The following is a 27,416-nucleotide window of genomic DNA, read 5'->3' on the forward strand; positions in this document are numbered from 1 at the left end:
TTTAATCTTTAAATGAATTTATTGTACATAAATATTGATCAGCGTTCACACTGCAGTTGATTGACAGGCAAATAAAATTATCCATGTGTTTACAAAAATACAAAACTATCAAAAATCATTAATTTATCAAAGTCAGAGCAAAGCAAGAACACCTCCATTGAAGGCAACGGTCAGAAAAATATCAGTTTTCTTCTCTCAATTATATTAATTCTAATAAACATTACGAAATATTATCAAGGAAGACTAAACAATGCTACACTTCTTCTGAAAATCAAGATACTTTCACTTAAAAAAAATAAACATTGTTTTACATAACAAAATTAGAAGCATTCTTAAATCAATATGCATTTACATGAAAAGTGAAATGACTTTTTAATGTAAAAATTAATTTGCTTAAAAGTCTATTGGCAGATATTTTCGCTTCTCAAGTAAATGCATCTTAATTTAAGAAAATGCTTAGACATTTGAACACGATACAAAATATTGTTAGTAGATATTGCAGTGTTAGTAGATTTCTGTACATCTTCCACACGAGAAGTGTTTGTCTCGTTGTCCCTCAGAACTCGTCGTCTTTATCGCTGTAGAAGTGCGTGTCGTCCGGTTTCTTCTTCTCTTCCTCCTCGTCCTCCTCCTCTTCTCGGGCCTTGTAAGGGTCAGGACTGTCCTGGCTCATTCGGTACAGACTGTCCTCGTCTTCTTCTCGGCCCGAGCTCCCGCCGTCAGACTGAGACAGACGCATCTGCTTCTTCTGGGACAGATCGAAGGGCTCTTCCTGACCGATGCGGGACAGGATCCGCAGAGGACCGGAGAGACACAGCCGTCCTCGTCTCCTGAAGACTGAGAGCATCCAGAGACACCATCAACATCATACAAGACCAACAACAGAGAGAACAGCTTCAGAGGACTGATCTATATATATATAAAGCTTCTCACCGCGAGCATCCAGGCCTTGGTCCATGATCCCGTGTTTGACCTTCATGTGGCGCGTCAGGTTTCCCTTCAGGGTGAACTTGCTGGCGCAGTAAAGACATTTGAAGGGTTTGCTGTCAGAATGCAAGTGCATGTGGCCCATCAGATTATGCATTCTGTTAAACTCCTTTCCACACAGCTGTAAAGAGAGTAACTCTTCAGAAATCTTTGACCTGGTCAATCACGTTTAAAGACAAATGTATGGAAGCTTGTCATGGAATAAAACAATGAAAAGGATAATGTATGTCCTTTTTTTTCACATTTTTGAGTTGGCATCCCACAGTTATGAATAAGAAACAAGGCCAGAATTGTGAGATATGAATTCAGAACTGGATAAAAAGTCGCAATTACCTTCTTTTAATTAATTAATTAATTTATATTCTGTGACTGAAACAAAAAATTCAAAAATTAACTAAGATTAAAAAGTCGCAATTACCTTTTTATTTATTTTTATTCTGTGACGGAAACAGAACATTTGAAACTGAATTGTGAGATGCAAACTCAAACAAACCGAAAACAAACAACAATTCAGAATTTCCCAACCCGATCTCACGGCAATTCGTACATATTTTACAAGGTGGCTTATTCGTACGAATTCGTACGACCACACTCGTACAATTTCATATGATTTTTGCCAAATCGTACGTATTTTACGAGTTGTATGATTTGTATGAATTTGTACGAATGACCTACACCTAACCCCTCACCTAAACCTAACCGTTAGACAAATCGTATAAAATCGTATGAATGAGGTCGTACAAATTCGTACGAATAAGCCACCTCGTAAAATACGTACGAATTGGTCGTGAGATAGTGTTGGAATTGCCACATATGAACTCTAAATTGCAAGGAACAAAGTCATAATTGTGAGCTAAAAAGTCGCATTTACATTACTTTTTTTATTCCTTGGCAGAAACAATCTTCCACTCAAAAATGCCTTCATTCTTGTTGTGAACTACCCGACAAATCACTCATCATTATTAACCGAATATCAATGCGATGAGATCGCAGGTGGTCACCTGATACCAAGAACAATGATGATGATTTCTAAATGTGTTTATCGTTGCTCAGTGAAATTTCGCGGACGAAATCCAGTCATTCCAAAAGAATTCTATGCATTCCGGGGAGATTGCTTTTACCTGTTAAATATCCCCCGTCCTGTATACGGGACGCCTACGTTGACTATACTATATTACAATCAAATTTAATCTATTCTTGACAAACTATATATCGTTGGAAAGGTCTAAGACTCCCAAATATATATTATACCAATATTTTTTGTTAAAAATTATGTAGGAAAAGTAATAGATCAATTTATGACAAGAGTGCACCCTTTAGAAATCTACATTACAAAAGGAGCTTTGACCTTCGTTTAAAAAAAGACTTCCTTGTTGCCTTTTTCTCTATCACATTTTAGAAATCATAAGAAGTTATATATCACTTGAAAACATAAAATCTCAAAATTCATCCTTTAAAACCCATTTTAAAATCAGACATTGCATTACTATGTAAATGGCACATCAAAATCATGTTACAAAATGTTTTCAGTCATGAATTATAAAAATTTAGGTTTGTATCATGCACATTCAAGTCTATCTTCAAAAACGTGAGTGACAGTTAAGAGGTTAAACCACAAAAAAACCTGCAACAGTGTAAAAGTAGCACAATTCCATGGGAAAACCACGGACCTGGGAACTACGCGATTGAGAGTTACGCATGTGGGTGAAAATGTAACCTTGGTTCCCTGAGATAAGCGAACGAGTACTAAGTCTTGCTGGGACTTCCAGGTTATAAAACCTTGCAAATGTGGTCAGTGAGGCCCAGCCGGCTGCCTCACAAATATCCACAATGGACACACCACTGGACCATGCCCAAGATGAGGCAATGCCTCTAGTCATGTGGGCCTTTACTCCAATGGGGCATTGAAGGAAGTGTATGCCAGCGAGATGTTGTCTACTAATCTGTCCTCTTCAGAGGGAGGAAGTGCGGTAATAACTTGTGCTCTGAACAGAGTGGAGTATGTAACCAGGCCTTGGTTTCAGGATGACTTTGTAATTAGGCCCATATTCCAGGCAGGCAGGGCTTAAAAAGAGCGCCTGCAGGTCCCCTATTTGCTTTACTGATGCCAGTGCTAGGAGCAAGGCAGTCTTCAGTGATAGCGAACGAATGCTGGCATACTGTAGTGGCTCGAAGGGCAGATTATAACTTATAACATCTCTGTCAAATCGGTAGTCTGAGGGTCTTTGCCGTGGTTTAGTCACCAAGCAGATCACATCAAGATGTAGTGGCATCTCGTATATGGGTCTCTAGCCTCCGAAATTGTTTTCAAAACTTGTTCTGGGAGGCTGGAAGGCTCCGGTTGAGCGACCAAAGGTGGAGGGGTTTAGTTAGGCCGAGGGTGCCATATTGTCCCGTCTGCTTGAGAAAGGAGAATCCGTCTCAGTGGAACAGGCCAAGGGGCCGCTATCAACAGCTGAGTTAGCTCTGATAGCCACAGCTGGTTCATCCAAACAGGTCCACCAGGAGAACCTTACTCGCCTGATTACCTGTGGGATAGAGTGATCGTGGGGAAAGCATAAAGTAGGAGGTTGGGCCAATGCATTCATGGTTTTTAAGAAATGAACTGGGCAGTGAGAGTTGTCTTCTAAGGGCGAAGGTCTCCCAGATTCTCTGAACCGTTTGTGGATGGAGCATCCACTCCCCTGATAACTGATGGCATTACTCCTTGATAACTTGTTCATCCTCCCTGGTGATTTATGTAGGACACCACAGACATGTTGTCCAATCGGATTGGCATACTTTCAGGACTGGCAGGTAGAACTGATAGGGTTGACATACTGCTAGCATCTCCAGGCAGTTAATGTGGAAGCCCTTTTTCCGCCTTCGACCAGTGACCTTCTGCAAGACATCCCCTGTTCCGTGACGCCACACATGCAACGGAAGTTGTGGCTTTGATGATCTTAAAGAATGGGGAAGTCGTGGCCTAGTGGTTAGAGAGTTTGCCCAATTGTTCCCTGGGCGCTGTAGCATAAATGATGCCCACTGGTCCGGGTGTGTGTTCACGGTGTATGTGTGTGTGTGTACTTTATATCGGTTAAATGCACAACACCTATTCTGAGTATGGGTCACCATACTTGGCTGTATGACATTCACTTTCACTTTCAGTAAACACTCTGGTAGATCAATAATGCTGAACAAATTATCTTGAGATCCGCTTCATACCTGTGAGTTTTGCAGTTTATACCTCAACATAACTGGGCTCAGAAGGGCAGTCTGGTAACAAGCAAGATTGCTACAGTCTGATCGTTCACCCAACGAACTCGTTATTGGTTCCTCTGATGGTAACAGAGAGGAGAGAAAGATGGGCACGGGGAGGCTGCCTTCCACGAACCAACAGGGGCAGACTTCTTTCTCTGCTCCGATCTAATTAGGAAGATAGAGCCACTCGAAGTAGGAGGGTCGTTGATCATAAGTTTGAGACGTGGATCGAGGCGCAGCAGGGAGAGCGAGAACTCGAAGCTCGCAGAGCAAAGCGAAGAGAGGAGCGAGGCTTAGTGTCGGCGTGAGCTTGATTCAGTTCAGGAGAAAAAATATTTTTTCCAATAAGCATCTAGCAAGACGTAGTACGACTGTAGTATCGAAAGGGAACTTCCGCAAACACATTTTCGCGGCTAATCTGGTCGCGTGAATTCGTCGGAAAACCGCTTGTTTTTGCTTTTTAAATCGCAAAGCTATGAAAGCCCGTCTCCACCACTGAATAAAAAATAAAAGATAATTGCTACTTTATCTCACAATTCTTAAAGATTTTAAGCTTATATCTTGCAATTCTGAGTTATTTTCCCCTCAGAATTTTATATCTTACAATTGTGTAAGATATAAAAAGTCACAATAACCTATTTATTTATTTATTTTTACTTTTCAGGTACAACTATCTTAACAATCAAGGTTTGCGTGATTTTTAAACATTTCTCACCCCATCTGCAGTTCTTTTTCTCGTTTTATCAAAGTCACTTGATTTGGACCAGTTTCTCAAAAAACAAGACTCTTTTAAAGTATCAATTAAATGTATCTCGATTTAAGACTATTTCGATATTTCAAAGACAAAAACACTGAGGAAGGACAACTTTTTTTTTTTTTTGCAGTGTAAACAAGAAGTTCATGTTATTGAGTAACTGGGATTTCACACATAATATGGACAGATATTATGTTTATTTTTGCTCTGCCAGCAAAATGTATTCTGTTGTGCAATTCAACGCAGCAAAAACAGAGCAGTGGAGCGACTGATGTCTTAAATTGGTTGTTACTGTATTAAAGTCTACAGACCCCTTCACCAAAGGTAAAGCCACATATCTGAAAGCGTTTCAGAGAGTTACAGTAAACAGCTGAGAGTTTCTCTCAGGAACATGAAGGAGTTTACAGAGGGCAGGGCCATTTATCCTCTGCACTCTTTTTTTTTTAGGGTGGTCCTTTCCTTTCCTTCAGGAGGATAGAGGGACTGTAAACTGTCCGAATGGACCGTGAGAAAACAGGAAGTGCTCCTGAGCACAAGAGAAAGCGAGATGAAATCTATTTGTGGGGCTTGTTCTCAGGGGACGAGAAAGCCATTGTTACACAGTCAGTTTGTGCAGCGATATCCTTCCTATAGACGAGGAGACACTCAACTGCCAAAAACGTATCTAGTCATCGTTGGGACCAGCCCAAGGTCACATGCATTCCAGAACAACCAAGAACCCAATAAGAGCTGGACGTCTGTGCATCCTTATTACACTACAGTCACTGAAGAACTGAAGTTATACTGTATATTCATGATGCATCCCTCCACTTTTACACTTTAATCTAATCTGTTAACAACACAAGCAGCTTTGCATTGCTTCTAGGTATTAAATTAAAAGGGTTTCTGCAGGTCTAAAAAAGGCACAAATTAAAGCCAGAGCATAAAGTCTTAAAGTCATAAGGTCGTGGAATTAAATGTTGCATGCAATGCAAAAAATATGCTCTTACTCAGTATTTCTGTCATTTTCCAGAAGCAAACTGAAGAAATTAAGTCTTGTTTTCTGAGAAACTTCTGAGAATTCAGTTGATTTTTCACTTTGATCATCTTCGAAAAGTCGTTTTGCTTCTCAAGTAAATGTGTCTTGAGTTAAGAATCTTCTCCGTAACACAATACACTTTCTTTAGCAGCGTGATCAAAATTTTTCAGTAAAAAATATTTCAATTTTCTAGGGCAGAGCTATTCAAACCTTAAGTTTTGAATAAATGGGAGATCTATTGGAAGCTGTATTTTCAAACTTTGAAGACATTTACTTTTAGAGACCATATTGCCTTTGATTGATTCCTTCCAAACCTGCAGAAAGCCTGAACGAATGCCATTGAGTCGGCGACGCACCTTGCACTTGTAGGGCTTGATGTCGGAGTGGACGATCATGTGAGCCTTGAGCGTCTGCTTCTGGACGAAACTCTTGTAGCACAGCTGGCACTGATACGCTCGGATGTTGGTGTGAATCAGAACGTGTCGCTTCATGTTCGCCAGAAGCGTGAACTCACGGCCACAGATGCGACACTTGTGCTCCTTCACTCCCTGAAACACATTAGAGTAGAAACAACAGTCCATGAGAAGCCAGTGGTCTTTAGATTTCATGTTACAGACGTTTGATCAGTTCATGCATTCACTGATTTTACACTGGACATCTAGTAGTGATACAATCTTATTAAGAAAATATACTTAAAAGCAAACACTGAAATTGGTTCATCAATGGTTTCCAAATGTGTCTTGTATTTTGGGAGTTTTTATGTTCTCACAAACCATTTTTATGCATGTTTATTTGAGTCTTGGTTGTATTTTCTTGTGTCTTGTGCAGTTTTGTTTATGATTATTGCAGGATGAGGGCATCACACCCTGTTCGTGTTTCATCTGCATGTTACAGTTTGATTTTAATTGGTGCTCAACTTTTGATATTAGCAACAGGAGAAATGAGAAGTGCTTTCTTCTTCCTATTCAAAGTAAGTCTGCATTTATTCATTTATGGTTAGTTGCTCTTTGTATTGAGTTGTGATTGAATCTATATTTTAGTCTTGTTTGTTGTTATCCATGTATCTAAAGGACTGAAGGTTGCAAGTGAATAAGTCTATTTTTGATAGATTTGCGAGTATGGATAATGTGTGGGATTTATTCTTGTTTTGTTTTACTTGAGAAGCAAAATAAAACAATACGCAGTCTTGTTATCGGAGATCTGACTGAAATGAAGTAAGTTTATGCTTAAAACAAGAACAAATATCTGTAACTGTTCTCAGAAAATCAACGTACTGTAATTCAAATGGAAAAACAAGTTGACTTTTCTGAATCCTATAGCATTTTTTTTTAAACAAGACTTAATATTTTATTATAAAGTAATTTTGCTTTTCAAAAAATGCATTTTTAGATATTTGATGCAATTTTCAAGTACATTTGTCAAAAGTACACTGTACTTCTCAAGAACAGTTTAGATTTTTTTTTTTTGTCATATTTTGAATTACGCTGTAAAAGTTGGTGTAGGATTTTCTTTGAAACTATTTTCAGTCAGAAATTTTTAGTAAATTTCACAAATAAAGACAAAGAAACATATTGAATTAAAATGGAATTTTGAAATAGAAAGACTAAAACTGTATTTTCAAAAGTTTGAAAAATAAATTTTTACTGTGTAGTTTTTTTTAATATTTATATTCTCATTTTATTTTGGTTAAAGTTTTAATAATCTTGTAGTGTTTTGCCATTTTTATATATTTTTTAAAAGTCTTTTTAAATATTAAAGACTGAAATTATATTTTCTACTGCAATTATATAAAAAGAATGCAGTGAAAAATAATTTTTACAGTGTAGGTTTTAATTTTAGATTTTCCATTCCCTTTTTAATTTTAATAAATGTTTGTGATTTTGTTGTGTTTTTGCCTTTTTTTATTAATTTTCCTTCTTTTTAAATATTAAAGACTGAAATTGCATGTTCTACTGCAATTATCTTAAAAAAAAAATTACAGTAAAAAAAAATTACAGTAAAAGAAAATTTCTAATTTTATTAATTTTTTTTTTTTTTTTAAAGACCGGAACTATTTTAAACTGCAAAGAATCTTTTCTAAAGCATAGCCTTGGTCACAGTCCCTCCTCGTACCTTGTGCGTGAGCACGTGCTGCTTGAGGTGGTGTGACTGGACGAACTCCATCCCGCACTCGCTGCAGATGAACGGCCGGATGTCCTTGTGCTTCATCATGTGGTTCTGCAGCTGGCTGGGATACTGGAAGCTCTTGCCGCATTCGCTGCAGTCGTACTGCACGGGGCCGCGGTGCGCTGTCAGGTGGCGTTTGAGCTGTGCCAGCGTTGGGAAGTCGAGTCCACACTCCACACACACGTTCTCCTGTCCTCTCTCGTGCTTGAGCTCGTGCGCGCGCAGCTCGCTGGGATACGCGAAGCCCCGGCCGCAGACGCCGCAGCTGTACGGCTTGACGTCGCTGTGCTGCATCATGTGTCTCTTCAGGTGGCTGGTCTGCGTGAAGGCTTTGTGGCACACCTGGCACTTGTGCGGCCGTGAGCCCTGGTGCGTCAGCATGTGTGTGTGCAGGTGGCTCAGCTGCTTGAAGAGTTTCCCGCAGAGCTTGCATCCGTGCGGCTTGATGCCGCTGTGGCCCAGGATGTGTGTGATCAGGTTGTATTTGGACGTGTAGGATTTCTCGCACATGCGGCACTTCCAGCGCTTCTGATCGCCGCCCACGTCTATATAGTAGCTGTCGTCCACGTGCACGTTCAGCTTTTCGGCTTTGCTGGCTTCTTGGCTCCTGCGGCGGAACCGTGCGGCCTCTGTAGGGTAGAAGGGGTTCGGAGAGAGGTGTGGGATGGAGCCGGGCAGGAGGAACGGGAACGGGACCAGACTGGGATGGAAAGAAGGCAAGTAGGGAGCAGGAGAGCGCAGGAGTAACGGAGGCGACGGAGGCCACAGCGGAGGACACTCCTGCTTCACCTGGACGACACGATGGAGACGCAGCCGGTTCAGATCGATCATGTCTGGGACGTATCGGCGCGGCTGAGGCATGACGGGGCGAGGAAGAGGATAGGGAAGAAGAGAAAGGTCGACGCTTCTGCTGGCGAAGTCCTCTGGACGCTTGCATTCGCTCTCGTTCGAATCCATGCTGGAGATTTCTACACCTTCATATCAAATCCTCCATCACCTGCCATTCAAAACATGTGGAATGAGTTACTGCGTTCATGCATCTGACAGAAACGTTGACAGAAATGTGACCCTGGAGCACAAAACCAGACTTAAGTGTCAATTTTAAATCATCTTTCCATTGATGTATAGTTGGTTAGGAGGACGCTATTTGTGTGCAAAAACATCTAAACATCGAGAAATTCGCTTTTAAAGTTGTCCAAATGAATTCTTAGCAATGCATATTACTAAACAAAAATGAATTTTTGATGTTTATGGTAGAAAATTTACTAAATATCTTCAAGGAATATAATCTGTACTTAATATCCTTATGATTTTTGGCATTAAAGAAAAATCGATAATTTTGACTCATCCAATGTATTTTTGGCTATTGCTACAAATATACACCACAGACTCAAGACTGCTTTTGTGCTCCAGGGTCACATTCGATCAGTTCATGCATTTGCAGGGAATCGAACCCTTGACCTTGGCGTTGCAAGCACTGCTGCAAAAAATGTATGTTCTTCCCCAGATACTTGGATACTTTAGTGTATCCAACTTAGGTGAGCTTTTGCATAAAACAAGAAAAATATCTGCCAATGGGTCAGAAAAATAATAATTTTCACTTTGAATTTAGTTTCATTTTCTGACTACTCCGGCTGATGTTTCTGTGTTTTACTCACTTCATTCTTAAGCGTTTTCTTTTCAAATTTTACTCATTTACCTTAAATGTACCTTGATTTAAGATAGTTTTTGTACTGAAAAACACTAGTTACTTACAGTATCTTCCCTTCGTGCTCTTATCGTAAAGACAGATTGAATCAAACTCAAGATCTGCTGGTTTTCGTTGGATCTGAACTCTCAGAACTGAACGGTCTCTGCTCTTCCTCTGAGTTTCATTTTCACTGCATTACGACTGGAACTTCTCTTTTTCATTACAAGCCATTCGCCGGTGCTGTCATTCGAGAATACAATCATATCTCAGCGAGGAAATACAGTCCAACTAATGCAAACAACACCAAATACTTCTGCCTTAAACAGACGAAGGGCATCTTACTGACACAAACACAGACAGCAGACGGAAACTGTCCTCAAATGAAGAATTCACATGCATAATCATACATTTCAGACTGAACATGCAGATTATGTACTAAAAACTACATGCACTGAACGTTTTCCTTTTGCAAAAACATTATGATCGAGTTGTGCATTTGTGTTGCATTCGGAAAAATTTTATTTTTGTCAGATATCGCTAAATTCTTAACATATGATATGAAGTCGTTTGCTGAAAAATGCATCAAAATGAAGTGAGTTTCTGCCTTAAACAAGAACAAACATATACCGATGGACAAAAAAATATAAAATGTTTTCATTTCAAGTGCATTCACTTAATTTTGCATTTGTTAGCTGATATATCTTGATTTAAGAATCTTTTGACATTTGCATTGGAAAACAAGACAAAAATACTGGAGAAGAACATCATTTTCAGCATGTTAGCAGATCATGTGAACATTTGATTATTACAAGATCCATAACTGAACACCTGCACCTGTAAAGTGCATCGGTGTGTGTGTGTGTGTGTGTGTGTGTGTCTTACCTGTCTCCTGCTCTGCTCTCCTCACAATGAGCTCCAGCCGCACAAACAGCATTTGAAGTGACTTAAGAAAGAGAACAGGAACAATCACTTTGTTCTCATTTTTCAGATGAGTACCTTCGCAGAGAAGGAAGGAAGGGAGGGAGAGGAAGTCAACAAGCCTGTGCTTTCCTGCTCAAAAATAAGGAAACACTAGATACACATCTCCATTCCTCTCCGAAACGCATTTACACTGGAGATCACACACCAAACAGACGAGATCTGAGCCGCACTGCTTCTGATTCCTCCATCTCTGCACTGATTTAAGGTGTAATGTTACCAGCAAACCACGCCGACTGATGACCTTTGACCCCTAGCCATAACTCTACACCACTGTCCTATTTAAAAGTCACTGTGTTTTATTGAGGACAGCGTCAGTTTAACACGTAAGCAGATGATAATATATTCATGTGTACGCAAATCAAACATACAATGAGTGCAGACGTTCTGCAAAAAATGGCAAAAAGCTATAATGTATAGATTTATATGGCTTGGTTAAAGACAAAAACAAACCAAAAACTCTAAACAAAACAAAAATATATTTTGGATTACATTACGTAAATTATGTTTTTTTAACAATATAAAAGTCAATATAAATAACTAAACCTAAAATATATTTATATGAATACAAATACATACTTGATTTTTTTTATTAATATTTTTATGCATATATATAATTAAATCTATATATTTATTTACAAACACACACACACACACACACACACACGTTTATATATATATATATATATATATATATATATATATATATATATATATATATATATATATATATATATATATATATATATATATATATATATATATATCTAGACCTGGTGTGTGTGTGGATCTAATGAGAGTCCAGCAGCTTTAGACTCCAGTGACCTTCAGTGTTCCTCTATCACATCATAACCTCAGTTCATCTGTGTTAGATGTTTGTGTCCTAATCAGACAACACTGGTTAATTACAGCCTCGTCAGAGCAGAGGTGAGAAATAAAGCCTCTGATTGACTGTCCTGATCCGTAAGTGTCTTTATCAATGCGCGTGTGTGCGTGTGTGTGTGTGTGTGTGTGTGTGTGTGTGTGTGTGTGTGTGTGTGTGTGTGCTCCTGCTGTATCTCCAGCTGTCCTGCAGGGGGCAGACGAGCTCTCAGTGAGTCCTGCTCATGATGAATTCATCATTAAACACTAAAGAATAAATGCATTTCATTAAATTCAGAATTATTTACAACAGGGTTGAAAGATAAAACTTATTTGCCAAGGCAAACGTTCAAATTTGTTTATTATTATTAATAAAATCTATATAGAAACTAAAAATACAAATAAAAAAGACAAAAAAAGACATATATATATATATATATATATATTTTTTTTTTTTTTTTAAATAAAAACTATAATAGTATATTACTGATACTGAAATAACACTGATTTACTACTTTTTGCTAAATATTCTCTGTTATGTCACAATATAGGTTTGTCCTAAGCTTGTTTATTATTCTATAAGCCTTGGAACATTTTTATACCTTGAAATAAATGTTACCTAAAAAAAATATATATATATATATATATATATATATATATATATATATATATATATATATATATAAATAAAAATAAATAACATTTTATTTCAGCTAGTTGCCAAGGCAACATTTCTCATATTTGTATAAACAAATAGATTTACTAAATGTGTGTGTGTGTGTGGGGGGGGGCATTAGTGTGTGTTTGTGTGTGTGTGTGTGTGTGTGTGTATAATGACATGGGTATGACACAGGTATTACAAGGAGAGGGTGACTTATGAGGACATAACCCATGTCCCCATTTTTCAAAACACTTATAAATCACACAGAATGAGTTTTTTGAGAAAGTAAAAATGCCCAAAGTTTCCTGTGAGGGTTAGGGTTAGGTGTAGGGTTGGTGAAGGACCATAGAATATACAGTTTGTACAGTATAAAAACCATTACACCTATGGGTTGAACACACTTTACACAGAAACAAACTTGCAAAACCATTAAATTAAAATGAAAAATATGAAAATAATACCATGTAAAAAAAAAAAGAAACTAGCAGATAAACAAACTATGTCACTATGTAGAAATCTAGGTAAGGGTCAAAGGTCATCGAGGTGGTTTGAACCTCACACGGCACTCTACGCAGGGTTGATATCATTAACTAAAATGTTTTCACTACTCAAAATAAAACACACATGAACAGAAATAACATATTTTTTAAATATCTATATTTTAAAGTTGACATCATACCGGTTTAAACAGATAAACTGGGTGAAGCACAATCTGTGAAAGCTGGTTTATGGTTTTATTGCTGACACAGTGTTCTCTACATCAGTGTTTGAAGTGTGGTGTCGCTCTGATAAAACACTGATAATCATTCAGCTCTGAAAGATGCAGTCCAGAGTACAAACGAACTAACGCTGAGTATTTCATCAGAGGAACTGAGCATCGTCTGTGATGCTGCTAATGAGACACAGAGACGCTCACAAATCAGTTCAGTGCTTGTAAATCAAGCTTACGATGCATTTGTGCTGCTCCTCATCTCCTCTGATGTGGGATGAAAGTTTGGTCCCGTGAGAAATCCCACAAGCCTGTTTTCTGATCCGTATCAAAGCCACTGAAAGACTCGATTATGCTGCAGTTACGGATCATTCGCACGACGTTTGACGTGTGGAGCGGCCACAGAAACACAGCTCTGTCCTTATAACCACACCATTATGAAAGCTATTTTAATCAGACTCATGACTGATCCCTGATCTGAAAAAAGCACAGGCGCTTATGCATGAAATCATTTCCAGTGAATCGTCCTGATTTTAACATCTGACAAACATCCGGAACAGATATTTAGCAATAAAATTACAACTGTTTATTTGTATGTAGCTATTAATAATCCTACAGTTATTCAAGCTGAGTGTGATGATCAGGGTTATTATGGTTTAAACTAACGACTAAAACATAAGAGATACATAAAAATACAAATGTTACCTGACATAAAACATTGTATATGAAAAACACATTTTGATTAATTTGATTCGAAACACTTAAATAACTAAAACCAAAATAAATGAACAATAGAGACATATTCAGGAAAACCTTTACAAAACCGAACAAAAAAACTGTTGCAACAAAATAAAAAAAAGATTTTACTTAGTTGCCAAAGTAAAATTTTTTCACTTTTGATTAGTTTAATTAATTAAATGCTAACTGAAATAAAATAAAACTTATTTATCATTTTTATTTAGTTCAACTTGAAGTACTAAAATAACTAAAGCTAATAAATACAAATGGACAAAACACATATAGAATATATATGAACTATATATATATAAAACAATACATAAAATATATATATAGACACTAAAATAAGTGCTAAAACTTTTAAAAATTAATGTGAAAACAGAAAATATAAAATTACAATCTAATTTAAAGAATAAACAAAAGCTACAGCGGTTATAAAAGTAGTAGTAAAGTGATGATGTCATGGTGCTGAGGGCAAAGGTCAAAGGCTGTGATCTGATCAGACCAAACCATCTATAGATCTGTGCTCTTTTACCCCACTGATTTCACAGTAACTGGCCAATCAGGACCATCAGGTCAGGGTTAATAATTATTAATCTCTGTGTCTGACGATATAAAAGCGTCTTTCAAATGCTCTGGAGTTACTCAACACATTCACCGGTCACCATGTCGTTCAGTGGGAAATATCAGCTGGAGAGTCAAGAGGGATTCGTGGAGTTCATGAAGGCCGTCGGTGAGTCAAAATCTAACATTATTGCATGGATCTGATCTATGCTGGATCTGAATGAACTGCTGATAAACTGACCAGCTGCATGCATTGCACTGAGTGTTGCATGCATTGCACTGAGTGTTGCATGCATTGCACTGAGTGTTGCATGCATTGCACTGAGTGTTGCATGCATTGCACTGAGTGTTGCATGCATTGCACTGAGTGTTGCATGCATTGCACTGAGTGTTTAATACATTGCACTGAGTGTTTAATGCATTGCACTGAGTGTTTAATGCATTGCACTGAGTGTTGCATGCATTGCACTGAGTGTTGCATGCATTGCACTGAGTGTTGCATGCATTGCACTGAGTGTTGCATGCATTGCACTGAGTGTTGCATGCATTGCACTGAGTGTTTGCATGCATTGCATTGACCGTAGCATGTATTGCACTGACTGTTGGCTTGAGTGTTGCATGCATTGCACTGGTTAATCACCTGTTTATCGTTTCAGGTCTTCCTGATGATATGATTGAGAAAGGTAAAGAAATCAAGAGCGTGTCTGAGATTGAGCAGAACGGAGATCAGTTCAAAGTGACCGTCACGACCGGACCCAAAGTCTTGACCAACAGCTTCACCCTCGGACAGGAGACTGAGATCGAAACCCTGACCGGAGAGAAAGTCAAGGTGGCGCTGCGCTCACAGACCTGCATGCAGGATTTAATGAGTGTCTGATTGCACTGATGATAATCATGCTGTCGTTTGTGTTTCAGGCTGTCGTGAATAAAGATGGAAACAAGCTGAAGGTCGTCCTGAACAAAATCACATCCACTACAGAGCTGGTGGATGAAAACACACTGGTCAATGTGAGTGAGATCCGCGGTTCTCATCAGCACATGTGAGGTTTTACATTAAACTGATCTGACTGATGTTGTGTTTCAGACTCTGACTCTCGGCAGCCTCGTCTACAAGAGGATCAGCAAACGCCTGGCGTAAAAGCAGTCCACTCTCTCCATGACCTGAGAAAAACAACAATATGACTGGATTTGTTTTTTTTTATTAAAGATTTCTCAAAATCTGATCCGTGGATTTATTTGCATTATTTGAAAGAATGTTGTGGTAGACTACAAGTTACTTAAAAAAATTATATTTAACTACATTAAACTAAAGGGGAAAATATCTACTTTAAACAAATATCAGATGATTAATTTTTGCCATCAGTGCTGCACAAAACAATGAGAACCTCAATTATGTTGTTTATTATAAAAAGTGAATAAGTTTAACACAGATTTATTCACATTATCTCATTAAGAAAATCATACATGTTGCATTAAGAAAATCATAAAAGAATGAAAATAAATTAGTTGTTTATACATAATGGATTACTGAAATGCAGCACAAAAAATTTCATAAATTTTTGATAAATCATTAATTACCTTCTCAATTACATTGAGATAGTTGCACCATTAAATTAGGATAAATTTGCAATAATAAAACGAAAACCATCTGATAAACCACAGTATTAATAAATGTGATATTTTTAGATAATAGAAAAATATATTAAACTAAATTATTTTCAGAATTATATATTTTTGCATAAATTAATGCAGTGAAATATACTGGATAATTGATTTTCTGAAGGAAGACATCCTACTTCTTTACAGTAATTGTAGGGGGCCAACCAGTTGGAGTGGAAAAGGGAAATGAAGTGCTGTACAAAAAGTTTGTGCAAAATCCAAAAATTGTGTTTTATTGGAAGGTGCTAAAACATTTACAGTGCAGGAGAAAACAAAAATAAACAACAACTGTACAAAGTGAAATTTAAATAGCAACAATGTGTTAATTCTGGCTAAACCAAATGCTGCTCAGTATTAGAGTTCACAATCAGAACTGAAATTATTTTAGCCATACAGCCAATTTATAGGCTGAAGCCACACCTATAGAGCATACCAACTAGGTACAAACATTTTAGTTTGCAATGATCAAATTAAATAATATAAACACCCAACACAACACTTAAACCTTCCAAATTGGTAAAACAACAACCATTAACAGAGAAGGAGCTTAACAACTAATTCAAGGCAAAAGCAAGTTTTTCTAAATCCCCTCCCCCTCTGACACCAAAATGGTATCTTCCACAGGAAGTGATGTGGCTATTGCTTTAAAAAGACAGCTTGGCCTGGATTATGGGTTTGAATGAGTGCTTACATATTTTAGGTAAGCATGTAACAGGGCGATGTGAATTTTGTGGTAGTATTGAATCTGTTGAACATGTGGTACTTGAATGCCAAAAATATTATAGAGAAAGGATAAAGATGAAAGAGAACATAATGAATTTGGGGGTGCAAGGGAATTCACTCAAGAAACTTCTGGGATTCTCTTCAAATGATATTAGTACACATATATTTACCTTCCTGAAGGACACAGGGATAGCAAAGAGAATATACAGTAGAACACAATTTTGGAAATATTTATTATTTAAAGGTGGGGGAAGAGAGTTGGAAGTCTCCATTTTAGTTATAGTTTTTCTCTGTCTAGCTTCGGTTCACACTCCAGTACAGTAGGTGGCGGTAATGCACCATTGAAGTTGGATGCCAACTGCCATTAAACATCAAAGAAGAAGAAGAAGAAGAAGAAGAAGATTATGGTTTTGGTTGTACAGAGTGTGAACCGGGAAGTTTAACTGCAAAAAGGTTCGTGGAAAATATCTGAAAAAATAAAGGTAAATATCATATGAATTATTATGTGTTATGGCATTCTGTAATTTTAAGAAAAATAATAGCAAACTTTAAGGAAAACTATCAAGAGTTATAAACATAGCAGCAACACACTTTAGACTAAACAAAACAACATCTCCATAAATCTTTCCTGAAGTGTACACAGATGTTAATAATGCCAGCAATGCACAGTATCAGTGAAATGGGTTTATGTTTGTAAATCAAAGATTATAGAGTCACCAGGCTAACCTGTGATATTTAACCCCCACCCCCCCCCCCCCCCCGCCCCCCATCTGGTGATACGAGCATTTGTGTTTCTCATACGACCCAGCCAGGCCAATGCCCTGTTATCCGTCTCAAGTGTGAATTTGCGTCCCACCAGGTAGTATCTTAATGAGTCCAATGACCATGCAATTACCAGACACTCCTTCTCCACTGTATAACACCTGTATTCACGGGGAAGGAGCTTTCTGCAGATAAAGGCAATCGGTTGGAGCTGCCCTTGACCTTCCTGAAGCAGTACAGCCCCAAGGCCACGCTCAGAAACATCGGTCTGTACAGTGAAAGCCTTTTCAAAGTCGGGAATCTGTAAAACAGGCTCTGTGCATTAGGAGTTCTTTAAGTCCTGGAAAGCCCTTTCACAGTCCTGCGTCCAGTTAACTTTATTCGGTTTGTCTTTTTTAGTTAAATCAAGTTAGGGTAAAGGCTCATTCAGAGAAGCTGGGGATAAAATGCCTGTTCCACCCCACAAGTGTAAGGAAAGAACGGACCTGTTTCTTGGTCACTGGCCGTTCAGCATTCATGATGGCCTTCACTTTTCCCACCTGGGGACGTATTACTCAATGACCCAGCACTGTGTCTCAGTTCTGGCTAGGGTGCATTTGTCTGGGCGGATGGTTAAACCAGCATTTTTAATTCTCAGTAGTACGTCCTTCAGATGACACATATGCTCCTGCCAAGTTGGACTATAGATGATTATGTAATCTAAGTATGCAGCAGCAAAACTTCTCAGTCCTCCTGAATCTGGTCCATCCTTTGGAAAGTATCTGGAGCTCCATGAAGGCCAAAGTGAAGGACACAGAACTGAAAATGTCCAAAGGGGGTTTTAAATGCAGTTATCTCCTTGCTCTCCGAACTTAGTGGAACCTGCCAATATCCCTTGCATAGGTCAAGTGTGGTGAGATATTTTGCTCTGACAAGACTCTCTACTACCTGATCCACTCTTGGCATGGGATACGGGTCAAATTTTCTCACACTATTGAGTTTGCAGAAATCCAGACAGAATCTAAGACTGCCATCCTTCTTGGGCATTCACTGGATGAAGGTTCAATCACACCAAGGTTTTGCATGGTCTCCAACTCCTCCTTCATAAGTGGCAGAAGTCTTTCTGGGACCCGGTATACTGGCTGATAAATGGGTTTGGGATCCTTGAGAGTTATGTGGTGGTGGATAACACTTGTTCTGCCAGGTGTGTCCATAAAGAGTTGGGCTGGGATACATTGTAGAAGTTCCTGCCTTTTACCATCTTCCAGGTGCTCAAAATTCAGCTGACAACCAGGCAGGTATTGTTCCCCTATTTCCTCCTCTCCCTCCACGGATCTCACAAACAAAGCAGTTGAGGTTCCTGCTTCTTCCTCAGACATAGGTTCTAGAGGTGTGGAACGAGCATACCACTTCTTCAACATGTTAACATGGAAGATTTGCAAGAGCTGGGTCCTGGAGGAGATCTCGATCTCAAAGGTCACAGGACCCACTTCCCGCTTTATTTTTGTAGGGTTTGGCTCGTGAAGTTTGGGCCCTGATCTGTGAGCTCTTCCTGAGGTATGCCTACCTGCAAGAAAAAACGTAGGAGTACAGTGGCTATTTGTTTAGCTGTGACCTCTTTTAGTGGGTATGCCTGAGGCTACTGGTAGCGTAATCTCAAATAACCAAAATAATTCAGTTCCCTCTCTGACTCTTTTCTACAGGACCAACTATGTCAACTCCTATTTTCTTAAAAGGAATGTCAACAACAGGAAGTGGTATAATGGGTGCGTAGGCAGGATTATGACCAGGACAAGATTTACAGAACTCCTTAACCTCGCTGTACATCTTTAGCTAGTAAAATCTTTTTGCAATTCGCATTAACATCTTCATAAAAGCCAAGTGACCTGCCCAGGGAATAGAATGCCCAAGTTCTATGGTGATGACGTGGTCTGTTCTCTCATGTCTCTGTATAATCTCTCTCTGTGTTTAAAGGGTCTCTGCTCTTTATCTAGAGGACTGAATGACTGAAGGACTGCTATATTTACCAGCACTAATCTGTCCAGAGCAAAGACACACTCATATCTCTTCATTTCATTCGTGTGAGCCACAGACACGACACTAGACTGTCTACTGCGTCATCATTAGCAACCTTCACTCCGTCCCAAATCCCTTTAGCAGCGTATCTGCTTTCATAGGACTTTTATTTTGTTATTTTTATTGTCCTTAGTATTTCTGTGATGTGAATGGAATCTTATTTACACCACAAACTGAAAATATTCAAAAATGTGGCGACTTTTTGTCTCAGAATTATGAGTTTATATCTTAGTCACAAAAAGTTATAAATGATTCTGAGTTTACATCTTGCAAATATGTTATTTATGTTTAGATATTAGTTAGGTTTAGCTATTAATACTGGAAAACAAGACAAAAATATTTTGCAGTGTATATAATGTAATCAAAGGATTAAATATTATTATAATTAATATATACATATCATAAAAAATAATATATGTATAAAAATAAATAAAAATTACATTAAAATAAATCAAGATTTTGATTTAAATAAATGAAAAAAAAAACATCTCTTCTGAAGAAAAAAAATCTGAATCGTAAGATTTACTCAAGTTGGAATTAAAAAAATATATATATATTATATTGAAATATTATATAACAACTTATTTCAGGATACTTGGTGAATAGAAAGTTCAAAAGAACAGCATAGCTACATTTTAATAAATTTTGAAAGTTTGTCAACTAAATTTGTAAAATAAATTGATTCAAACCACTTACCTTAAAAAAAAGTATAATTATTTTTTATTTTTTATTTTTTGGTGTACATTACATTCTTTTTTAACATTATGTATTTTCTGTAAGTTTTGATCAATTTAATGCATCGTGGTTGTGCAAAAATATTATTTTCATTAAAAAAAAAAAACTTTTGAATACTAGTGTATCTATGATTTAAAAAAATAATAATTATCAGAAGGCTTTCTCAGTGCTCTCATTCAGTTGCACCGATCTAACGAGAAGCTCTTTTCTGCACATCATGAGTTGAATGTGACATTTCACAAACGTGATTAGACAAAAATGCATGTACATAGCAATCTCTACTGATCTCTGAGGCACACACAGGCCACAGTATTTCGGTTAATGCACGCTTTTCATTGAAAACCCTGAATCACATGAGCTGCGGGGACTCTTTCGGTTCAGACTCTCACTTCCTCTGCCATCTTCTCTCTGATTCCTCTCCCACCCACCGTACTTTCACCTGTCTGCTCTCACGCTCCTCCAGAGGATGTGAAGACCAGGGTTTCTCCACTTACTTACGAGGAAGTTGTGTATGTTGACTTTGAAGTCCTTGAGGTCGTCCTCGTCGATGTTGTAGATGTGGTCCTCCAGTGCGGTCAGAAACAGCGGCGAGACTAACACACACAACATCAGATTTACACATCATTTGAGCGTGAATACTACGTGCAGAGGGTTAATCCTGACCGTGAAGGGAACATGAGCAATGTTCAAACATTACATAAAATGAAAGAGACTCGCTGAGCTGAAAACACCAGAATAAATGCGAATGCTCTTCCTTAGTATTTTTGTCTTGTTTTCCAAGTACAAACATCTTTAAATCATGATGTTTTTACTTGAGAAGCAAAATGAAGTGTTTATGATTAAATGGGGTCAGACGAATCTTGTTTTCCCTTTGAATTAAGATTATTTTTCTTTGATTTTTCAAGTCATTTGCTTCAAGTAAATGTTTCTTCCCAGTCAAAAATGACCTCATCTTTCAAAATTGTCTGGTTGGTCTCTCATCATGTTGTGTTTTTACCTAATAATGGACTGAATCTTTTAATCAACTTGTTTTCTCTTAATCAGCATTGGTTTGATGTTTCTGATTGATTGATGAGTTTTTAAGTGAAAAGGCATTATTTGTGAATAATCAGTGAGGCCTGTGATCAATCAGCTTTAATAAGAAACACAAAACCATTGATGATGGAGAGAAAACAAGTTTGAATCCAAGATTTGATCAAACTATAGTATGATATTTTTTTGTAGGCCGGTAATTTTTAAACATAAACAAGGTAAGAACAAAATCCCTAAAAAGAACACAAGTTTGTTTTGTACTATTTGTAGGCAAAGCTTTTGTCAAATATGATTATTACGATAATTTAGAGAAAAAGAAAATCCGGGTCAAAATCACCCAATCACGTGGAAACCTGTTTCTGGCACAGAATAAATAAATAAAAAGGTAGCTGCGACTATTTATCTCACAGTCCCGACTTTGTTTCTGGCCTCACTGATCTGAGCTTAATCTTTTATTAGTTCATTCTTCACGGGGAGCGATTAGGATCCTTCGCCTCTCATCCTGAGTTGCTAGAATCTAAACTTGATTTCACAGACTTTTTTTTTAGACGGGTTTGAGTCAGGACCCAGCGCACAAATGATCTTAAACATTGTGATGAAAAACTGACTTTATGACCTGAGCTGAGCCTAATGTACACAACTAGTCAAACGTTTGGGCACATCTACTCAGTTTCAGAATATACTAATATAGTGATGATAACTTGGAAAAAGCACAAATGGAAGTTTAGGAATCATGTCATGATCAAGTTTTTCTCATCTTTTGATGAATGTTCATTAAAACTAAACTTAAAAGTTTAGTTTAAATGTAATTGCTAAAGCTAAAATAAAATTTGAGAAAAACCCAAGAGTTTTTGTACTTCAAAATGGAAGAATAAAGAAAATGTGTGGGAGATAGAACAGAGCCCTGAGGGACTCCCAAGGAAGCTGTCTTTTATTACACGTAAATGACTAAAAAATATTTATCAATAAAAACTGAAATCTAAATCATTTCTAAACCACTTTTTAAGAGTTTTTAAGTGTTAAATTCACTGTATTGTAACAATGCACACTGCAATGAAAATTAAAGACGATTGTGAAATGAAATATTAGATCGTGTGGATTTTTTATTTATTTTTTGCCAGACTGTGTGTGTGTGTGTGCGTGCATATATAAATAAATAAATATATATATATATATATATATATATATATATATATATATATATATATATATATATATATACACATATGTATATATCAGAATTAACTGTTCATGCCTGAAACTAGCAGGCAGAAAATTACCAGTTTCTGTTTTCCTAATGATTTTTCTTTCACTGTGCATTTTTATAAACCCAGACAACCAACTAAAATTGTGTCGCTTGTGAAGTCTGTTTACTTCATCATCCAGAGCCTGATTTTTATTTCAGAGATTGATATGTGACCGTATTCTGTGTCCTCCTGACCGTTGCATGAGGACACATGAAGATCTGCTGTTCTGATGATTAGTGATGGATGCTAAATATATGACACAGGTCACCATCTTCAGTGCTTGTTGCACTAGTTTAAACACATATGCTTTATATATCATAATTAATATAGTTCTGCTTGTGCAACATATGAAAGAGAATCTCTTTTCTGTCCTGTTCCGCATTTACACTTCTGCTCTGGCTATTATTCTGCTTCACTCTTTTTGTGGGTTCCTGTATAATAAAATGCTTGTCTTTCTCGTTAGTAAGTGTTTTAGATTAAACTCCTAAACCGCTGCTGGTAAACATTTTGGAAACATTATGATTTCTTAATGTTTTTTTTTAAGTCTCTTTTGCTCACCAAGGCTGTGTTAATTTGATTTAAAAACACAGTAAAAATTGTGAAATAGTATTATAATGTAAAACAGCTGTTTTATATGTGAATCTCTGTTAAACTGTCATTTATTTCTGCGATGCACAACATTTCTTATTATTATCTGTGAATCCTGAAAAAATTATAATGTAACAGTTTCCACAAAAAAACAGTTTTTTTTAACACTGATAATAATCAGAAATGTTTCTTGAGCAGTAAATCAACATATTTTCATGATTTCTGAAGATCATGTGACACTGAAGACTGGAGGAATGATGCTGAAAATACAGCAGTGCATCAGATAAATAAATTACACTTAAACACAGATTCACACAGAAAACAGATGTTTTACTTTACAATAATATTTAAAAATTTTTACTGTATTTTTGATAAAATAAACGCAGCCTTGGTGAGCAGAAGAGACTTCATAAAAAATACTAACAAATTGTAAAGGTTGCATTACATCATATTTTACACTCTCATACTTATTTAATGGCATTAACTCTCTCTTTATGAATGGGCTTTTGTGAAGCTGCGTGAAATAGATTAGTTTCTCTCGCAGTCACTTGATATAAAGCACCACTCGCTGCTGAGATTCCTCATCATCTGACCCCGAGCGTCTCTGAAGGCCTGCGATGGAAGACGAGATCTCTCCAGAGTCCAGGGATCTGGGCAGAGCTCTGTGCATCATCACTGGAGCGTCGAAAGGCTTCGGCCGGACGCTTGCGTTTCAGCTCAGCTGCCTCCTGAAGCCCAGATCCGTCCTGATGCTGGTCGCTCGAACCACAGAGCAGCTCAACCAGGTGAAGGAGGACATCATAACCCTGTACGGGGGACAGAACCAACTGGAAGTCCGCTGCGTGCAGGCCGATCTGGAGAAGAAGGATGGCGTGGAAAAAATGGTTCAGGCAGCGAAAGAGACTTCAGTGTCCGACATGGACCACTTACTCCTGATCAATAACGCAGGTGCGCTTGATTTTGTCATTGCACTGCAAAAAAAAGGTATATATCTCTGTATTTTTGTCTTGTTTTCAAGTGCAAAATCTAAATAATTATAAAAAACAATTATAGGACTCTACTGTTAGATGTATTATATATTAATTGATTTAAATCTACTTTTTATTTACTCTTTGTTATTAAATTTTTGAATAGTAATAGTAAATTTTGTAATAGAAAAGATAATAAGTTAGAAATAAATCCTAATGTAAAATCGAACCACAAACTTTAAAATAAAAGAAGAAAGATAAAAAAGTAAGTGATTCAAATATTTTTTTAAATAAATAATCGAAAAATACAATTAAATAAAACATAAAAATCTACAAATTAAATCATTAAAATGTGCAATTAAAAATAAATAAATAATTAAAAATTATATATAATTTTTTTTTTGGGGGGAGGGGTTATAGAATTTTTAGCAATTTATTTTAATCTTGTTTTATTATTGATTTAGTATTTTTGTCTTGTTTTCCAGTCCTACCTAAATATAAAATAAATAGTAACAGTAAAGATAATACACTAGAAATAAATCCTAAAGTAAAATAAAAGCACAACTTTAAAATAAAAAGAATAAAGATAAAAACTAACTAAAAAATTAAGTAATAAAAAAGATACTTTAAATAAATAATTGAAAAATAAAATTATTAAATAAAACACATTAAAAAATCTACAAATAAAAATGCTCAATGTAAAATGTAAAATAAAAAAATTATAATTGAAAAAAAAAACATTTTTTATTGAATTAAAAAAATACATTTTCATCTTTTTTATTATTGATTTAGTATTTTCATCTTGTTTTCCAGTCTTACCTAAATATTGAAATATAGAAATTTTACTACTATACTTTTAGATGTATTAAGTATTAATTTAAATCTAATTTTAAAACATTTTATTTAAATTGTATTTTTTTATAAAAAAAATATATATATTGACTTACATTTATTTTTATTATTGATTTACAAAATATGATTTTCTTATTTTTTTGTCTAGTTTTCTAGGACACATTTTTAAACTTTCTTAAAGACACATTTACTTTGACTTTATCATGTTTGTTTTCTGAAAAATGCATTAAAATGATGTGAGTTACGCTTGAAACAGAAACAAATATCTACTAATGAGGTCAGAAAAATTAACGACTCAAAGAGGAGAGAAATTGGCTTAATTTTAATAAACTTCTCAGAAAACAAGACTTTATTTTAGTCTCCAGTAAATGTATCTCATACGGTCGATTCACAAGACAGAAATCCCGAGTAATGAGGTTGTTTGCAGATAAAGCTGATCTTTAATGTGAAGAACATTTGGTTTCAGCGTCTCTGGGTGACGTGTCTCGCTTCGCTCTGACGTTCACGGATCCGGCGGAAGTCAACCGGTATCTGTCTCTGAACGTCAGCGGGGCGCTGAGTCTGACGGCCGGCGTCCTGCAAGCGTTTCCTCGCCGTCTGGGTCTGCGGCGGTCGGTGGTCAACATCAGCTCTCTGTGTGCGCTGAAGCCCTTCCCGTCGTGGGTCCTGTACTGCACCGGGAAAGCCGCCCGCGACATGATGTTCCGCGTGTTAGCCGCAGAGGAGCCGGATGTAAGAGTGCTCAGTTACGCACCTGGTGAGTGACGCAGAGCGCTGCTTTATCATTAGATAGATAGATAGATAGATAGAAATCATAAAATGTAAAACAAAAATAAATTTATATATATATATATATAAACAATTGAAATAAAACACTTGCTACTAATTAAATCATTAAAATGTAAAATTACAAATATATTGATTTAAACATGAAACTAGAAAAAGTAAGAAAAAGAAAAAAGCCAATTAAATTAAATAATAAAAAACGGATAAAAACACTTAATAAAAATTAAATCATGATGTAAAAATGATGTAAACAAGAAAATTATTTACAAATAAAATTCAAATAGAAAAATAAATTGAATTTAATGTCACAATAAATAAAGAAATAAATATAACACTTAAAAAATTTAAATTGAAGCGTAAAAAATAATTAAAATAAAATAATAATTAAAATATAAAACGTGGTAAAAATCACACAATAAAAATGAATGAACTACGTTAAAAATAAAATAAAACAATTAAATAAAACGTATATAAATGTAACGTCACAAATAAACAAACAAAACCTATTGTAATAAAAAAGTAAAATTAAAATAAATAAACATATGAATGTACTAAAAATGGCATAAAATGTAAAACGATTAAACAATTTTAATAAAAAAAATCATTACATTTACAATAAATGAATAATTCTTTAAATACAGACAATCAAACTAAAGTATTGAAATATTGCATTTGTTCACCTGAATGTCATGTGACTATTAATCAACATCAGAGAACCATGAACATGTGAATGTGTTGATAAATGATTGAAATATCGACTCTCAGTATAACATCTCAACTTCAAGTAAATATTTGAGTTTTTACAAGGAAGAAAAGGCTTTGGGGGACAACATGACCCTGTCAGAAACACACGGCTGATAGCAGACAGATGAAGTGAGTGTTTTCTGATCTGTGTGTGCCTCAGGTCCTCTGGACACAGACATGCAGCTGCAGGCGCGGCGTTCCTCCGGAGATCTGCAGCTGCGGCGCTCCTTCTGCTCCATGTTCTCCGAGGGCCAGCTGATCTCCTGCGAGGAGTCCGGGGCCAAACTCATCAAGCTCCTGCTGGACGATGACTTCCTGTCCGGTGCTCATCTGGACTTTTATGAGCTCTAGCGCTCACAGACGTTCCTGGTGTTTTTGATAGATTTGTGTTCTTTTTAGTTCTTAAAAATCTGTAATTATGTTTAGAAATACAGTGTTTTTTATTAAAGGAATAAATGAATAAATGGTCAGGCATTCTTCTGCTCCAGATGTGTGGAGTTTGATGAAGCAGCTGAGGACATCTAGTGGTGGAAGAGAAGACCTGCACAAAGAAACAGAAGAAAAAAATGAATCAAATCGTATTAAGAGATGTATATATTATTAAACTCCACAGCGCTTTTATAAACATCTGCTGTTTGATTTGTACTGAGAAAGATGTGACGTAATTTTGCTTTTTCATTTGACATGATATGGTTAGATTCAGATAATATCATTAATTTATTTGGCTGTCCACCTTATATAATATATAATATGCTTACCATATTTACAATGAAACAATTTTATTAAAAAAAAAAAAAATTACATTCATATAATAATATTATTTAAATATGATATATAAAACATTTCTTACTGTAAAGCAAGATTACATTATTATTTATTTCTGTTTTTTAAGTGAAATA

The 27,416-nt window shown here is 36.5% G+C and overlaps 3 protein-coding genes across 5 annotated transcripts; 2 read left to right on the forward strand and 1 right to left on the reverse strand.

The window, feature by feature from the left end:
• LOC113052642 (zinc finger protein 366-like) lies at nucleotides 1–10,946 on the reverse strand. Of its 2 annotated transcripts, none has more exons than XM_026217015.1 (5): nucleotides 10,738–10,935; nucleotides 8,112–9,162; nucleotides 6,356–6,547; nucleotides 934–1,108; nucleotides 1–837 (listed from the first exon to the last, which is right to left on the reverse strand). In XM_026217015.1, the coding sequence occupies exons 2-5, from the start codon at nucleotides 9,120–9,122 to the stop codon at nucleotides 557–559; spliced, it is 1,659 nt and encodes a 552-aa protein (XP_026072800.1). In that variant the 5' UTR covers nucleotides 9,123–9,162; nucleotides 10,738–10,935; the 3' UTR covers nucleotides 1–556. The 2 variants fall into 2 exon arrangements, with proteins under 2 accessions (XP_026072800.1, XP_026072801.1); XM_026217016.1 differs by having other exon boundaries at nucleotides 551–837; nucleotides 934–1,043; nucleotides 10,738–10,946.
• Nucleotides 10,947–14,394: 3,448 nt separating this feature from the next.
• On the forward strand, nucleotides 14,395–15,589 carry LOC113052826 (fatty acid binding protein 1-B.1-like). Its single transcript, XM_026217278.1, has 4 exons — nucleotides 14,395–14,535; nucleotides 15,023–15,195; nucleotides 15,282–15,374; nucleotides 15,451–15,589. The coding sequence occupies exons 1-4, from the start codon at nucleotides 14,433–14,435 to the stop codon at nucleotides 15,502–15,504; spliced, it is 423 nt and encodes a 140-aa protein (XP_026073063.1). The 5' UTR covers nucleotides 14,395–14,432; the 3' UTR covers nucleotides 15,505–15,589.
• A 1,452-nt stretch (nucleotides 15,590–17,041) lies between these two features.
• On the forward strand, nucleotides 17,042–27,160 carry LOC113052643 (sepiapterin reductase-like). 2 transcript variants are annotated; one of them, XM_026217018.1, is made up of 4 exons: nucleotides 17,042–17,230; nucleotides 23,682–24,151; nucleotides 25,454–25,744; nucleotides 26,678–27,160. In XM_026217018.1, the coding sequence occupies exons 2-4, from the start codon at nucleotides 23,785–23,787 to the stop codon at nucleotides 26,866–26,868; spliced, it is 849 nt and encodes a 282-aa protein (XP_026072803.1). In that variant the 5' UTR covers nucleotides 17,042–17,230; nucleotides 23,682–23,784; the 3' UTR covers nucleotides 26,869–27,160. The 2 variants fall into 2 exon arrangements, with proteins under 2 accessions (XP_026072803.1, XP_026072804.1); XM_026217019.1 differs by having other exon boundaries at nucleotides 17,046–17,230; nucleotides 23,682–24,115; nucleotides 26,678–27,159.
• The last annotated feature ends 256 nt before the right edge of the window (nucleotides 27,161–27,416 follow it).

Source organism: Carassius auratus, chromosome 33 (genome assembly GCF_003368295.1).
Source record: "Carassius auratus strain Wakin chromosome 33, ASM336829v1, whole genome shotgun sequence".
In the NCBI taxonomy this organism is placed as follows: domain Eukaryota; kingdom Metazoa; phylum Chordata; class Actinopteri; order Cypriniformes; family Cyprinidae; genus Carassius; species Carassius auratus.

Coding starts and splice junctions, on each gene's coding strand:
- LOC113052642 (XM_026217015.1), bottom strand. CDS start 9,122: ATGGATTCGAACGAGAGCGAATGCAAGCGTCCAGAGGACTTCGCCAGC. Junction 6,548..8,111: donor AGCACGTGCTCACGCACAAG/GTACGAGGAGGG, acceptor AATGTGTTTCAG/GGAGTGAAGGAGCACAAGTG. Junction 838..933: donor CCAAGGCCTGGATGCTCGCG/GTGAGAAGCTTT, acceptor GGATGCTCTCAG/TCTTCAGGAGACGAGGACGG.
- LOC113052826 (XM_026217278.1), top strand. CDS start 14,433: ATGCTCTGGAGTTACTCAACACATTCACCGGTCACCATGTCGTTCAGT. Junction 14,536..15,022: donor GGAGTTCATGAAGGCCGTCG/GTGAGTCAAAAT, acceptor TTATCGTTTCAG/GTCTTCCTGATGATATGATT. Junction 15,375..15,450: donor ATGAAAACACACTGGTCAAT/GTGAGTGAGATC, acceptor GTTGTGTTTCAG/ACTCTGACTCTCGGCAGCCT.
- LOC113052643 (XM_026217018.1), top strand. CDS start 23,785: ATGGAAGACGAGATCTCTCCAGAGTCCAGGGATCTGGGCAGAGCTCTG. Junction 24,152..25,453: donor CATTGCACTGCAAAAAAAAG/GTATATATCTCT, acceptor ATTTGGTTTCAG/CGTCTCTGGGTGACGTGTCT. Junction 25,745..26,677: donor AGTGCTCAGTTACGCACCTG/GTGAGTGACGCA, acceptor TGTGTGCCTCAG/GTCCTCTGGACACAGACATG.